Below are 14,206 nucleotides of genomic sequence, written 5' to 3' on the forward strand. Positions count from 1 at the left end.
TTACATTGAGGACACATATAGAACTTCAGATGTGGTCCCTTGGAGATTTCCATGAAAATTGGCTTAAATATTTTGAATATTTCAGAAATAATTTTTATGTCCTATAAAGTCCTCTAATATTTTTTTCCCTTTAGTAGTTATTACAAATTCTGTAGTTTCATGACTTCACATCAATTTAAATGACTTCTTCTTCAGCTCTAAATCATCTCTTGCAGATCTGATTCTGCATTTCTACCCGCCAGGTGAGTTTCTCTGAGTAAATATAAACCTAACTCAAATAAATAGATAGTTTATTACCTCAGATTGTTCAACAAATTCTCAAGAGGTAACTAATACAAATTAATAGGAAGTAGAAGAAAATGTTTTCTTTTCAGTTTGCTTAAACATTTTTCTATTGATTACATTTGTCAAAAAATAAAATGGCCTGCCCTGAAATGTACTATGCTCCACATCTTAGGCAGTACTAAAGAGCATAGGCTAGATAACAACTTGGCAAGAGATGGTGAAGTAGGAGTTTGACTATCACATAGTTGATCAGACAAGATAAACTTTTGCGTCCCACTTAATTCTGAGGTTCTATTATGTTATACAATTACTCTTATGCTCTTCTCTCATCATATATTTTTTGAAAACATTTCTTTCACTGATAAAACTTAAATGGTTTACATTTTTTCATTACATATAACACAGATTACTTACTTCCTGATGTATTATTCAACAGTTAATTCATTTCAAAAAATATGTTTGCTCCTAATTTGATCTTTTAAGGATGTTTTTTTTATCTCTTAGTAAATTTAATCTTAACACCTATAATCTGTTATTTCCTAATAAATTTAGAAAATCTCTTATAAAAGAAACAATGACTTCCTAGGCTTGATTCAAATTACAAATAAAAATCTGGAAACTTGTTCATATTGAAAGATTAACTAACTCTAGGAATCCTAAAATAGTTTACCTTTGAGATTAAAAGATATGTTTACTTCAAAAATAAACTGAGATTTCATTTGGCGATGCCTATAAAATGTATCTAAATGTTTCAGTGAAACAGGATAGAAAAGATCACTGTCTAATTGAATATATTGGAACTACCCCATACTTACAGCTTGTTAGTTATAATGAAAGTACAGCTAACATTACAAATCTAAGTTGATTAACTAAATTTTACAAGATGCTTTTGAAAAAAGTTACAAGTGCTCTTGCACTTTTTCTACATGATATAAAATGGTTCAAGCATGTTTCTTCTATGGAGGTTTAGAAAGATCTATACAAATAAATATTTGTGTAAGAACATAATCTCAGTATCAATTGATCAAGCCTTTGAATTCTCTCAATAAATACCAATAAGCTCTAAAACAAAACAAAACTAAAAATATTTAATTTCTGTTTCCTCATACTTTTATTTGCCTATTTATTTTTGGCAAGCTAAATTTCCATTTTAAAACTTGTGTAAGTAATTGTATTTTCAATTGTTTCAGCAATGGTCTAAAAAGTTGATGAAATAAGGATACAATTAACATTTTTATAATTATTAAATACGTGGCTTGTTGGCCTGAAAATTATTTGGAATGGACAAATAAATAAAAGAAAGAAGTAGGGTTCACAATGCTTATGCAAAAGGTGAAAACAAATGAATACAATATTTAGATAATTTAGATATGCAGTATAAAATCATAAATTGCCACAGTCTGGAACTTTCTTGCGTGAATGTTCCATTATACAACAAACTCTCTAGTGATACTTCAGTTAGTTTTAAATCTTTCAAAAGATGTATTTATATCATTTAAATAAGAGTAAGTAAAATATATATTAGACAAAAGAAATACACCTCCTTTATGCATTTTAATACCTTTGTCTTTCTCTGGAAAATGGCACAGTAGTAAAAAGGAACCTGTGAAGTATTATAAAGTCTTTGTAACTAAAAATATATGTTAATCAGCATTATAAACATTTAATTTTTACTGAACTGAAAACAATATTTTATATGTTATGGCTACATTTTCCCTTTATCAATTATGTATTTTTAATAAAGAACAGTTTTTTTATGAGTTCTCCCTTTTCACAATGTAAATTTATACGTAATTAAAACAAAACTAAGGACTTCTCAGGGGGCGCTAGTGGTAAAGAATCCACCTGCCAATGCAGGAGATGTAAGAGATGAGGTTTGGATCCCTGGGTCAGGGAGACCCTCCTGAAGAAAGGAATGGCAACCCACTCCAGTATCTCACCTGGAGAATCCCACGGACAGAGGTGTCTGGTGGGCTACAGTCCATAGGGTTGCAGAGAGCTAGACATGACTGAAGAGACTTAGCACACAAAATAAAACTATGGACATATAAAGAGTTTTCCCAATGGCTCAGCAGGTAAAGAATCTGCAGTGTAGGAGACACAGATTTGATCTCTGAGTTGAGAAGATCCCCTGGAGAAGGAAATGGAGACCCACTCTAGTATTCTTGCCTGAAAAACCCCATGGACAGAGGAGGCTGGAAGGCTACAGCCCAACAGGTGGCAAAGAGTCTGATATAACTGGGCAATTAAGCACACATAAGCATGGACATATAAATGCCTTCACAGAATCCACTAAAAACTCACAATACAGAATCACTTCAAGGCCCATGAAATTTACCTACCCTGCTGCTGCTAAGTCACTTCAGTCATATCTGACTCTGTGCGACCCCATAGACGGCAGCCCACCAGGCTCCTCCGTCCACAGGATTTTCCAGGCAAGAATACTGGAGTGGGTTGCCATTGCCTTCTCCACAACATTTTTACGGCCTGAAATATTTGTGTTGAAAGTACTCAACACTAACAACCTGCCTTCACTATTCAGTCTTCTGTAGCTCCCCAGTACCATCAAGCCATACCAAAATCTGCTCAGTATTAACATGTTCAGGGTCCTCTCATCAATAAATAACTTTGAAAATCAAATAAAATGAAAAAAAAAAAATTTAAGTTAAAGAAATTCAGCTGTTTTAGAAATGATGTTGCCTGACGGTTTTCAGGGTTACTCTAATATCCTCCAGTCCTAAAGCTCAGGGGTGTGTATGTGATTTCACACCTGCCCACATAGAATATGGTGTACTCAGGAGTGATTCTCCTCAAATTGAGCAACCACCTGAAAAGGCCAGAAACATGTCTGTGACTCATCAGCTTATAGATGTAGCTTAGTTTCCTCTAAATCAGACTGATTTGTTATATGCATGGATCTTTTTTGCAAACTTTCCTGCATATAGCTCTTTAAAACTGAACTTAAAGACTTAATGATTGTGAAACCTGAGACAAATGTTCTTTTCATATCCATGTTTTCACATATGTAAAATTCATATGGAAGTATTTAGTACCTAAGAAAATACTGAGAAGATGTTTGGAATTCATGTCAGTAGATATGCAAAGCTATATTTGCAGGAATAAGTTTTGATATCATGGTATTCTTTTATCATTTTCTTGGTTCCTATAGATATCTTGTTAATCTAAATAGTTTTAAAGGAAACAGAATTTTGAACAACAAATTGGAACATTGCAATTATGTTATTTTTTAAAAAAACAATATGTATTCACACTTTATAAATAACCGATACAGTTAGTATACTGACTTTGGCATATATTTGATCCAAAAAAATTCACAGGCCTCTAGTTTTTCACTATAACCAGTCCCATCCTTGTCATTTTTTAAATGAAGGTAATATGGACACTAGACTTCTCATACCCAAATAATGAAGAGTAACAATGATATCACACAGAAAATAGAATCCATTAAATAAAGGCTAAAATCCTATCTTGAGACCTGCTCCTCAGAGATTTTCATATATAAAAGCACTGTCTCTTAGCAAGGGTTGAGTTAGAGTTCCTTTGAAAGCTTTTGAAATTAGGGTGAGTTCATGTTACATTTACAATTGTAACAGCTACACAACTTCCCTTGTCTTGGACAATTTATTGCATTCACTTCAGGAAGGAATGGTAAGAGACACAGAGATGATTCTGCAGACTCTGTCCTATTCAGTTTGGTAGCTAGTGGAAGACTGCCCTCTCTACCAACACAAGTCCCTGATGAACAGGACCTATTAAGAACTGCGTTGGTTTACACTGCAGATTGAATGGAGCATTAAGTGACTGCGTTAGTATGACTGCAGTGGGGGTAATGGTCGCCTTCAGTGGGTATATAATGTTGCAATAATACTTTCACCTAGGTGCAACAATTGTTCGTGTCCTTAATTTGTCACTATCCAGCATATCTTCGTTAAATTCCCCCACCTTCCTTCAGTCTACAGTCTTATTTTCTTCCTTCTTAGCAGGTGTAAACAGATGAGAAAATACACGTACTCTCAAATTGTCACTTATGTATCATGAACGTGGAGGTCTGCTGCAAATAACTTGAAAACTGCTTCTAGGAGGCGTTTAGCGATACCGCCCACCGAGACAGGTCAGATGCGCTTAATTTGATCACCCCCACCCCCTCAGGCCTGGGCTGTAATTTTCCAAACAACAATCTCTCATTTGCAAATAAAAGTTAAAATCAATCCAGAGATACAGAATGCTAACTTCTTGTTAGTCAAATTTACAGGGTTTTTCTTTGTAGAGCTGCCAGATTGTGACCGATCAAAAGAGGAGAGAGAGAGAGAATATGAATATCACTTGCTTCCTTGCTTCCTAAGCAGGGATTTGCCTGCGATGCGCGGCGAGAGGACTGCGGCGGCTGATTTACACAGTTGGAGCGGAGGAGGGGCCGGGGGTGCTGGGGGGACAAGCTGGCGGAGGCTCCGGTGATGGGCTGATCTGGGGGCTCCCGAGCGCCGCTCCCTCCATGAGCGATTTGGGGGCGGCTGATGGATTTGCATTCGGGTTCCAGCCTGGCGTTCGGTGTATTGTCTCCTAACACCCGACCTGGTGCTCCCAGTTTGGGTGCAGACGTTGGTAAGTAACGTGTAATCCGATTTTAGTTATTTCCTAGGCCATTAAAGTGGCACTTTTAAAGCAGGTCAGTCTTAAATGAGGCTGCCTCCGAGAGCGTCTCCTTGGCCTGAAGCATTCCGCGGTCCCCTTCCCCGCCCCCCACCCTCTCCTGCTCCAGAAGTGAGGACGCTTGAATGGTGAGCTGTCAGGGGGCTCACTCTCTGCCAACCGGATCGCTTCACCTTGGTGCTTTACCCGAGATCCCCCAAATTCAAGTCGAATTTGGAGTGTACAGCCATACTGTTGTATTTGTATCCCGTCTCTCTTTTTCTCTCCTCCTCCCCCCGCCCCCACCTTCGCTGTCTGGCCAATGCTGGGATCTGGGATCTGGACACCCCCTTCCAGCCTGCTTCCCACTCCACCCCACCTCTTCTTCTCTCATCTACACAGCACTCACCCCCACTTCCACCTACCCAAAGGGTCAAGAGCAAAGACACCCGGAGAAGGCAAGGTCTAATCCCATCTCCCTTTAGGGAAGAAGGCCTCGGGAAGGGATTGCGCTTTGAGTGACAACCTTTCAGGAAGCGAGAGAGAAAAACCCGGAGACCGAGCCAGGGTTCTCGGGGACCGTGGAGCTCACAGCTGAATCGAGATCACCGAGATCTGAAATCAAAGAGCCCAGTCCTGGGACACTCACGCTGCCTGCCTGCCATCAAGGGTATATAGAGCTGTGGTCCTGAGTGTCTGTCACCGGCATTGCCGCGCTAGGTGTGCGCCCGGCTCTCCCGTTGGTATGCAGCGACCATTTCCCTGCGAGTCTCAAAGGTGGAAACACTTGAAAGGATTACAAGCATGATTTGGTGGCCTTTCTGAAAGTTGGCGGCCTGAGGAGGAGAAACTGCAGGCTACGGCATGATGGATATAATTCTGACTCCCAGAGAGTTTGCACCTCTCGCTGGGAAGCCCCTTGGAGTAAACCTCGGAGATCGAGAGCGCTCGGCACTGATAGGTACTCGCCGCCATCCTTTCCTACTTTGCCTAATTGAAACCAGTGTTCTCGCGTGTAAGGATGTTCTTTGTAGAGCATATAGTTTGGCCGCGGTGGCTTCTGTTCGCTCACAGGTGCTAGAGGGTTGTATCTTTGAACCGGATCATTTAGCTGTAAGGACGATGATAGAAAGAGTGGTACTGGAGACTAAAATACCCTCGGACCCCTTTTCTTGGGGGTGTAAATCGTAAGTAACTCCACAAATAGGCCAGGTGGCAGAGTGAAGGGCCCCTCCCCCAGCGGATCGCTCGTGTTGTAAAGGATAGAAGGAAAATGGCTTGAGCTTTTTAACCATTTTCCATTTCTAAACAGACCCATTGTCCGTTTCGCCTGGCGACAGATTAGAAAAGGACCTCAGGAAGGATCAGAGCTTTTCAGAAAATGAATGATGCAGCATTTTAATTATCTGTTCTAGGGAAAATCATTTTGCTTCCATATTGGAATATTTAATTTTAGATATGGAGAGATTAGTGGTCTCGGAGATCCAGCAAAGGGGAGGGGGAGGTGGGAGGGGGCACTGTGGGGAGAAAGGGCTTCTTGTCCTCCCTGTGGACAAACAAATGATGCTGGGCGCTCGCAGCAGGAAGCGGTCGAAATCCGGACTCCAGGGCCCTTCATCCCCTAACTTTTGGAGCTCTTCCTATCTCTTAGATACACTACACCGAGAAAAAGGAAAGGAAAATGGTGAAATGCCCTTTAGGACATGTCCCAAATCAAGAACTTGGAGCGGGATGCTGGGGTGGGAGTGGTGGTGGTGGTGGTGGTGGTGGTGGTGGTTGTAGTTCAAGACAGAACAGAGAATGATTGCAGAGAGGGCCATTTACTGTCATTGGGAGCGCAGGGAAGCCTCCCGGTTAACCATCGATTCCATCGCATCTTGGGTTCCGATAAGATTCCTGAAATAGTCACCATCTCTGCACGTTGGGTACAGAAGATGGTGTTGGGGGCTGGGGCGGGGGGCAGCTGGTGAAAGAGACGGGATTGCTCTGTTCTGAGCTCAGCTTCTTGGCTGAGACCGATAGATAGGGTGGGTCTGAAATGTTAAGTTTGGGGAACGTTAAGAGAATCCTGCCCTCCTGCTTACTTAGTCTCTGACAGCCACTGTGGAGTGGTGGACACAGGTGCGGTCACTTCTAATGCAAAATATGCAAATATCTTATGACTGATTTTTAAGTAACGGGTTTTTTATTTCTGTTAGATTATTTTTATATATTTAGAATGGTAATGACATATACATTTCGTCTCGTGAAAAAGTGCTTTAAGAAAAACTCACCTTTACGGGCTAGCTAACTTTGAGCCCTTGGGCAAGTCCAGTTCTTTAGCGACCATAAAGCCTTTCCCTTCCCTGTGAGATGATGACAGGATTCATGTGTGTTGTGGGGGCGGGGGCGACATCCCCGAGGCACAGTTGTCGCTAACTAGAATCCTTTGCTGCACACTTGCCTCTCTCCAGTTTCCCTACTAAGGTGCATTTTCGTCCCAGCAGGTAGGACTGTAAAACCATCAGATGAGGCTTTAAAAACTCTTCTTAGAGAATCCTTGTGAGCTCTGATCTGGTGGCTCCTCTTCACTGAAACGTCTTCCCTCAATCAACCCCACCCTCAGGACTCTCTACCATCCTCTTCCCGAAAATACCACGGAGAAATATGAGGGGGTTGTGGGGGAGGGGCGGGGCAAAGAAATGAAAGGAAAAAAAAAAAAAAAAAGGACTCTAAACCCTGAAATGCTGCCCCCTATCCCCACGAGGTCTTTCCTGGTGGAAGAAGTGAAATGTGTCATTGTTACCCAAGTGGTCTGCGTATCCTTCCAGAGCACTGCCTTGTCTCTGGTTTTTAAAATGTGGAAGCAGCCAGGGCTGTTGAATCCAGGCGAAATCGAAGGCTCCGAACTACCGCACCACAAAAGGATTCCTGGTGCAAAGAAATCGAAGCAAAATGCAGGGGAAACTCGGTCCAAGTCTCTCAGGCTGCCTGAGCTCTTACTTAGGACACCCAAGCAGAATCAGCTATATTCAGCTCTTCTCGTTTAGAGACCTGAATTTCCCTTTATCCCGTCTTTGGGAGTAAGTGTGGGCTGTGGAAAGGATAATTCCAAAGAACAGTCTTACTTTTCAAACTGTGTACACTAGAGAGCGGAGATTAGGGAACTAGATGAGCAAACTAGTCAGGCAATGGTTTCCTTCAGAGTTAAATTAAGAAATCAAAATTAAAAAAAAAATGCCAACCACCCCTTCCCCCGTCCCGACCAAAGGAACGTTTCCCCTTGGTTGATCTCTTCTTCCTTTTTTAAAAAATTTTGACAGTTTGTCATCCTGATCCTTCCACTTCTTTTCTCTCCCCTTAAACACACACACACACACACACACACAACGGTATAGTCACGGCTTCCTAGTGCTCGCGCCCGACCCCATGGTAAGCGCGTTCCCCTTCTCGGGGCTCATTTTCGTGACGTGGAAAGCCGGATCCAGGGTTACAGCACATATTAAAAAAAAAAAAAAAAAAAAAAGCCAGCGCAAGAGAAGTCCGCGATTCTGCACTGTGATTGAGCCTGCCCTCCTCCCTGCCTTCCTCCCGCCCTTCCTCCAAGTGCCCAATGATGTGCTGCCGGTACCCAGGGAGAGCAGCTACGGCGGCGGCGGCGGCGGCGGCGGCGGCAGCGAAGCTGGAAGCCTGCAGCAGCCCCTTCTCTCTCCTCTATTGAGTGTGCCAAGGGGCAGTTCTGCATTCTAAAGAAACCCATTGAAAGGCCCCTTGCATTCTCAGCACGTCTCAAGCTTGCTTTTATTTTTTTCTGTGGTCTCTTCTCCCACCCCCTACTATCCCCCTTTGCTTCAGCTTCAGCAAAAGGAAGGAAGGGGGAGGGAAAGAAAGAATCCTTAAACTCAAGCTTCTTTTTCTTCTTTTTTTCCCCCCTCCCACGATGATCAATGCTTAAAAAAATAAAAATCCTGCAAAATAGGTAAGTCAAAGCCATCTGGAGCTTTTCTTGTCTAAATCTCAGGGACCTCAAAAACAAGGGAAAACATAGGAAAAAAAAAAAAAAGAAAGAATGGTGGAAAAGGAAGAACTTAAAGAGGTTTTAATATTTTAAAAGGGATACAAGGAAGACTGATACTGCAGTGTAGCCTCATCTGCCTTCTTTTTTTCATTTAATTGTTTCCAAAAATTGAGTACTGCATGCCTAAGGCAAATTTCTCTTTGCTTTCTTAAGGGTTCTCCTCTCTGTACAGCTGCATACATCATTTGCAAGCTGAATGTGGAGATTTACTCTTTTCACTCTCCCTATAAGTTATATCATTGTGTTTTAAGTTAGGTTGACAAAATATTTCCTTAATGGATGCATCTGTGTGGAAAGAAAATACATACTAAAAAGTCGGGTTTATTTTTATTGATCAAAAACAATTCAATTTTGATTGATATTTCAGTGACTAAGAAGGGCAATCTAATATAACTGCATTATTATAATTTATTTATATATGTATTTTCATATATGGATATTAGGCTCCAGAAGAGCCATGGAGGAAAGCTCCGTATTATTAGAATAGTGCACTGTATTTGTTCCTTCTCATTGGAAAAGAGCAATATCTTTCTGAAATGTATTTCATGTGATAGATCATTTATCAGCAGGTTAAGAATCCAGATTTCCACTATTTCTTGCCTTTACCCAAACCTCCTCTACAAACCACCTGCCATTCCATCTTTTTGCAGGATTCCTCAGTTGATCATGAAGGAACAGATATACATTCCAAACTAAGCTCTGCAAGTGTTTTAATACAGATACTCCTAGGCTCAGCACCCTTTAGCTGTCACTATCTTTAGCTCTGACAACTGCATGGGCTTATTTTTTAGAAAGGCTAATCACACCTAAAGGATTTAAACAGCCAAATGATACACATATATAGAAATCATTTAATTAAAGGAGATGTTAATAATCTGTGCTTGGGCAAAAGGGGTTGGGGTACCGTGAGTTTCTGGGCATGCACTAAAATTAAGTATATTGTGCTCATTTCTTAAGAGAAATCTTGGGTTTTCCTGAGATTCCAATCATCTTACACAGCTTAACATCTGATGTTGGTCCAAGGGCTCATAATCTATCATACTCTTTAATCTAATAACTTTGGGGCATGCCATTATCTTTTTATGAACAGAAACCCATAGTTTAAAGAACATTTTCTTCCATCAGAGTTTCAATCAGATCCATAATAGGCACCTCTGATAACAATGTGAGTTTTAATAGGCAAACAAGTGTAATGGCCAAATAATTGCCATTATTACTGAATCTGCCTATCCCTAAGAGGAATCACTGTATGCCAGTTTCCTTGCTTGCTACAAGAGACAACAAAGGCTGCTTTTGATTTAATGATATGCCCTTCACCAGGTATGGCTTGATTCAGGAAAATGTCATCACATGGCACAATACTTCAGTCTCCTAATTCTAAGATATAGGTCGTATTAAGCATGTTGATAGGTTATTTTGAGTGTCAGTTCAACAATTACTAAAGTTTTTATATCACTCTTAAAAAGGTCCACATATAGGAATCAATTAGAGTAGTGTATATGATGAAAAGCTAAAAATCTGCATCTTTATTTCTGTTGCAGTTTTGTAATCAACCACGAATGATGAAGCCTTCTATAGCTGAGATGCTTCACAGAGGAAGGATGTTGTGGATAATTCTTCTAAGCACAATTGCTTTAGGATGGACTACCCCAATTCCCCTGATAGAGGACTCAGAGGAAATAGATGAGCCCTGTTTTGATCCATGCTACTGTGAAGTTAAAGAAAGCCTTTTTCATATACATTGTGACAGCAAAGGATTTACAAATATTAGTCAGATTACTGAGTTCTGGTCAAGACCTTTTAAACTGTATCTGCAGAGAAATTCAATGAGGAAATTGTACACCAACAGTTTTCTTCATTTGAATAATGCTGTGTCCATTAACCTTGGGAACAATGCATTGCAGGACATTCAAACAGGAGCTTTCAATGGTCTTAAGATTTTAAAGAGATTATATCTTCACGAGAACAAACTAGACGTCTTCAGAAATGACACCTTCCTTGGCTTGGAAAGTCTGGAATATCTTCAGGCAGACTACAATGTAATTAAACGTATTGAGAGTGGGGCATTTCGGAATCTAAGTAAATTGAGAGTTCTGATTTTAAATGATAATCTCATTCCCATGCTTCCAACAAATTTATTTAAGGCTGTCTCCTTAACCCACTTGGACCTGCGTGGAAACAGGTTGAAAGTTCTTTTTTACCGAGGAATGCTAGACCACATTGGCAGAAGCCTGATGGAGCTCCAGCTGGAAGAAAATCCCTGGAACTGTACATGTGAAATTGTGCAACTGAAGAGTTGGCTGGAACGCATTCCTTACACTGCCCTGGTGGGAGATATCACCTGTGAGACTCCTTTCCATTTTCATGGAAAGGACCTGCGAGAAATCAGGAAAACAGAACTCTGTCCCTTGTTGTCTGACTCTGAGATGGAGGCTAGTTTGGGGATTCCCCACTTGTCATCAAATAAGGAGAATGCATGGCCAACTAAGCCTTCCTCGATGCTGTCCTCTGTCCATTTTACTGCTTCTTCTGTTGAATACAAGTCTTCAAATAAACAGCCCAAACCCACCAAACAGCCTCGAACACCAAGGCCACCGTCCACATCTCAAGCTTTATACCCTGGTCCAAACCAACCTCCCATTGCTCCTTATCAGACCAGACCACCCATTCCCATTATATGCCCTACTGGGTGTACCTGTAATTTGCATATCAATGACCTTGGTTTGACTGTCAACTGCAAAGAGCGAGGATTTAATAACATTTCTGAACTTCTTCCAAGGCCTCTGAATGCCAAGAAATTGTACCTGAGTAGCAATCTGATTCAGAAAATATACCGTTCTGATTTTTGGAATTTCTCTTCCTTGGATCTCTTACATCTGGGGAACAATCGTATTTCTTATGTCCAGGATGGGGCCTTCATCAACCTGCCTAACCTAAAGAGCCTCTTTCTCAATGGCAATGATATCGAGAAGCTGACTCCAGGCATGTTTCGAGGCCTACAGAGTTTGCACTACTTGTACTTTGAGTTCAACGTCATCCGGGAAATCCAGCCTGCAGCCTTCAGCCTCATGCCCAACTTGAAGCTGCTGTTCCTCAACAATAACTTGCTGAGGACCCTGCCAACAGATGCCTTTGCAGGCACATCCCTGGCTCGGCTCAACTTGAGAAAGAACTACTTCCTCTATCTTCCTGTGGCTGGTGTCCTAGAACACTTGAATGCCATTGTCCAGATAGACCTCAATGAGAATCCTTGGGACTGTACCTGTGACCTGGTTCCCTTCAAACAGTGGATCGAAACCATCAGCTCAGTCAGTGTGGTGGGTGATGTCCTATGCAGGAGCCCTGAGAACCTCACCCACCGTGACGTGCGCACGATTGAACTGGAAGTTCTCTGCCCAGAGATGCTACACATTGCACCAGCTGGAGCATCCCCAGCTCAGCCTGGAGATGCTCACCTTGCTGGAGGGCCAACGAATGCATCACCTTATGAGTTCTCTCCCCCTGGGGGCCCTGTGCCCCTTTCTGTGTTGATTCTCAGCCTGCTGGTTCTGTTTTTTTCAGCAGTCTTTGTTGCTGCAGGCCTCTTTGCCTATGTCCTCCGACGGCGCCGGAAGAAGCTGCCCTTTAGAAGCAAGAGGCAGGAAGGCGTGGACCTCACTGGCATCCAGATGCAATGCCACCGACTTTTTGAGGATGGTGGAGGTGGTGGAGGTGGAAATGGAGGTGGTGGTCGACCAACTATTTCCTCCCCAGAGAAGGCCCCTCCTGTGGGTCATGTATACGAGTACATTCCTCATCCCGTTACTCAGATGTGCAACAACCCCATCTACAAGCCTCGTGAGGAGGAGGAGGTGGTTGTTTCATCAGGGCCAGAGGCAGGGGGTGCAGAACGTGGGGCTCCTGTGATACAACCTCCGGGAATGGGGGAGGTTCTCCTAGGAAGTGAGCAGTTTGCTGAGACACCCAAGGAGAACCACAACAACTACCGGACATTGCTAGAAAAAGAAAAGGAGTGGGCGCTGGCAGTGTCCAGCTCCCAGCTTAATACCATAGTGACCATGAATCATCATCACCCTCACCCTCAGCACTCAGCAGTTGGTGGGGTTTCCGGGGTAGTTTCGGGAACTGGGGGAGACTTGGTTGGGTTCCGCCACCATGAGAAGAATGGCGGGGTGGTGCTCTTTCCTCCGGGGGGAGGTTGTGGTGGCAGCAGTATGCTACTAGACCGAGAGAGGCCACAACCAGCCCCCTGTACGGTGGGGTTTGTGGACTGTCTCTACGGCACAGTGCCCAAATTAAAGGAACTGCATGTCCATCCTCCTGGCATGCAATACCCAGACTTACAGCAGGACGCCAGGCTCAAAGAAACCCTTCTCTTCTCGGCTGGAAAGGGCTTCACAGACCACCAAACCCAAAAAAGTGATTACCTCGAGTTAAGGGCCAAACTTCAAACCAAGCCGGATTACCTCGAAGTCCTGGAGAAGACAACATATAGGTTCTAACAGAAAAAGAAAAATACATTAGTGCTTTTTTTTTTTTCAAAAGAAAAGAAAAATAAAAGAAATATATCCCTTGCTCCCTTTACACTTGTCCCAATAACTCCATCCTCACAAACTTCCCTGCCCTGAACAGAACTGAAACCGCATGATAACTAGAAAATACAGATGTATGCTCTCCCCACTCAGATGTGATTTGGAGGAAGGGCCATACACAGATCATTAATCAATGAAGTGCCTTCGCAGACTTTTGCCAGCAAATGTTATCATTATTTTTTTATACTGAAACTTGAGACTTTGACTGTGCCATGTATAAGGTATATTGGGGATCATTGTATTGATCCTAATTAAGTAAAATTCAATGTGTCTTTTTATTTTCAGTAACTTTTTTTTTTAGTTGTAGTTTGTTTTGACAGGGAGGGGGGAAAACAGATTGACATTTGTGGTTTTCGTTCCTCTTCCCATCATGGCACAGATTCTGTACATGTATTAACAATGCAGTTTGCTGCATGCCTGGAAACTGCAAGACGGGGAGGGAGGGGGCGGGCTTTGCTGGAATGTTTTCACCCACTCGTTTTTTCTCTCATACACATACCCACATGCACATCACAAATCACTGCACATAGTTAGGTCCCTAAACCTGCAGCTTCTTCCTTCTGTTGTAGGCACACACACACACACACACACACACACACACACGCATACACACACACACCCC

The 14,206-nt window shown here is 42.3% G+C and overlaps 1 protein-coding gene across 1 annotated transcript; it reads left to right on the plus strand.

The window, feature by feature from the left end:
• Positions 1-10,551: 10,551 nt before the first annotated feature.
• Positions 10,552-13,494, plus strand: SLITRK3 (SLIT and NTRK like family member 3). The gene has a single exon (XM_068989068.1). The coding sequence runs from the start codon at positions 10,552-10,554 to the stop codon at positions 13,492-13,494; it is 2,943 nt and encodes a 980-aa protein (XP_068845169.1).
• The last annotated feature ends 712 nt before the right edge of the window (positions 13,495-14,206 follow it).

Source organism: Capricornis sumatraensis, chromosome 1 (genome assembly GCF_032405125.1).
Source record: "Capricornis sumatraensis isolate serow.1 chromosome 1, serow.2, whole genome shotgun sequence".
NCBI lineage: Eukaryota > Metazoa > Chordata > Mammalia > Artiodactyla > Bovidae > Capricornis > Capricornis sumatraensis.

Coding starts and splice junctions, on each gene's coding strand:
- SLITRK3 (XM_068989068.1), top strand. CDS start 10,552: ATGATGAAGCCTTCTATAGCTGAGATGCTTCACAGAGGAAGGATGTTG.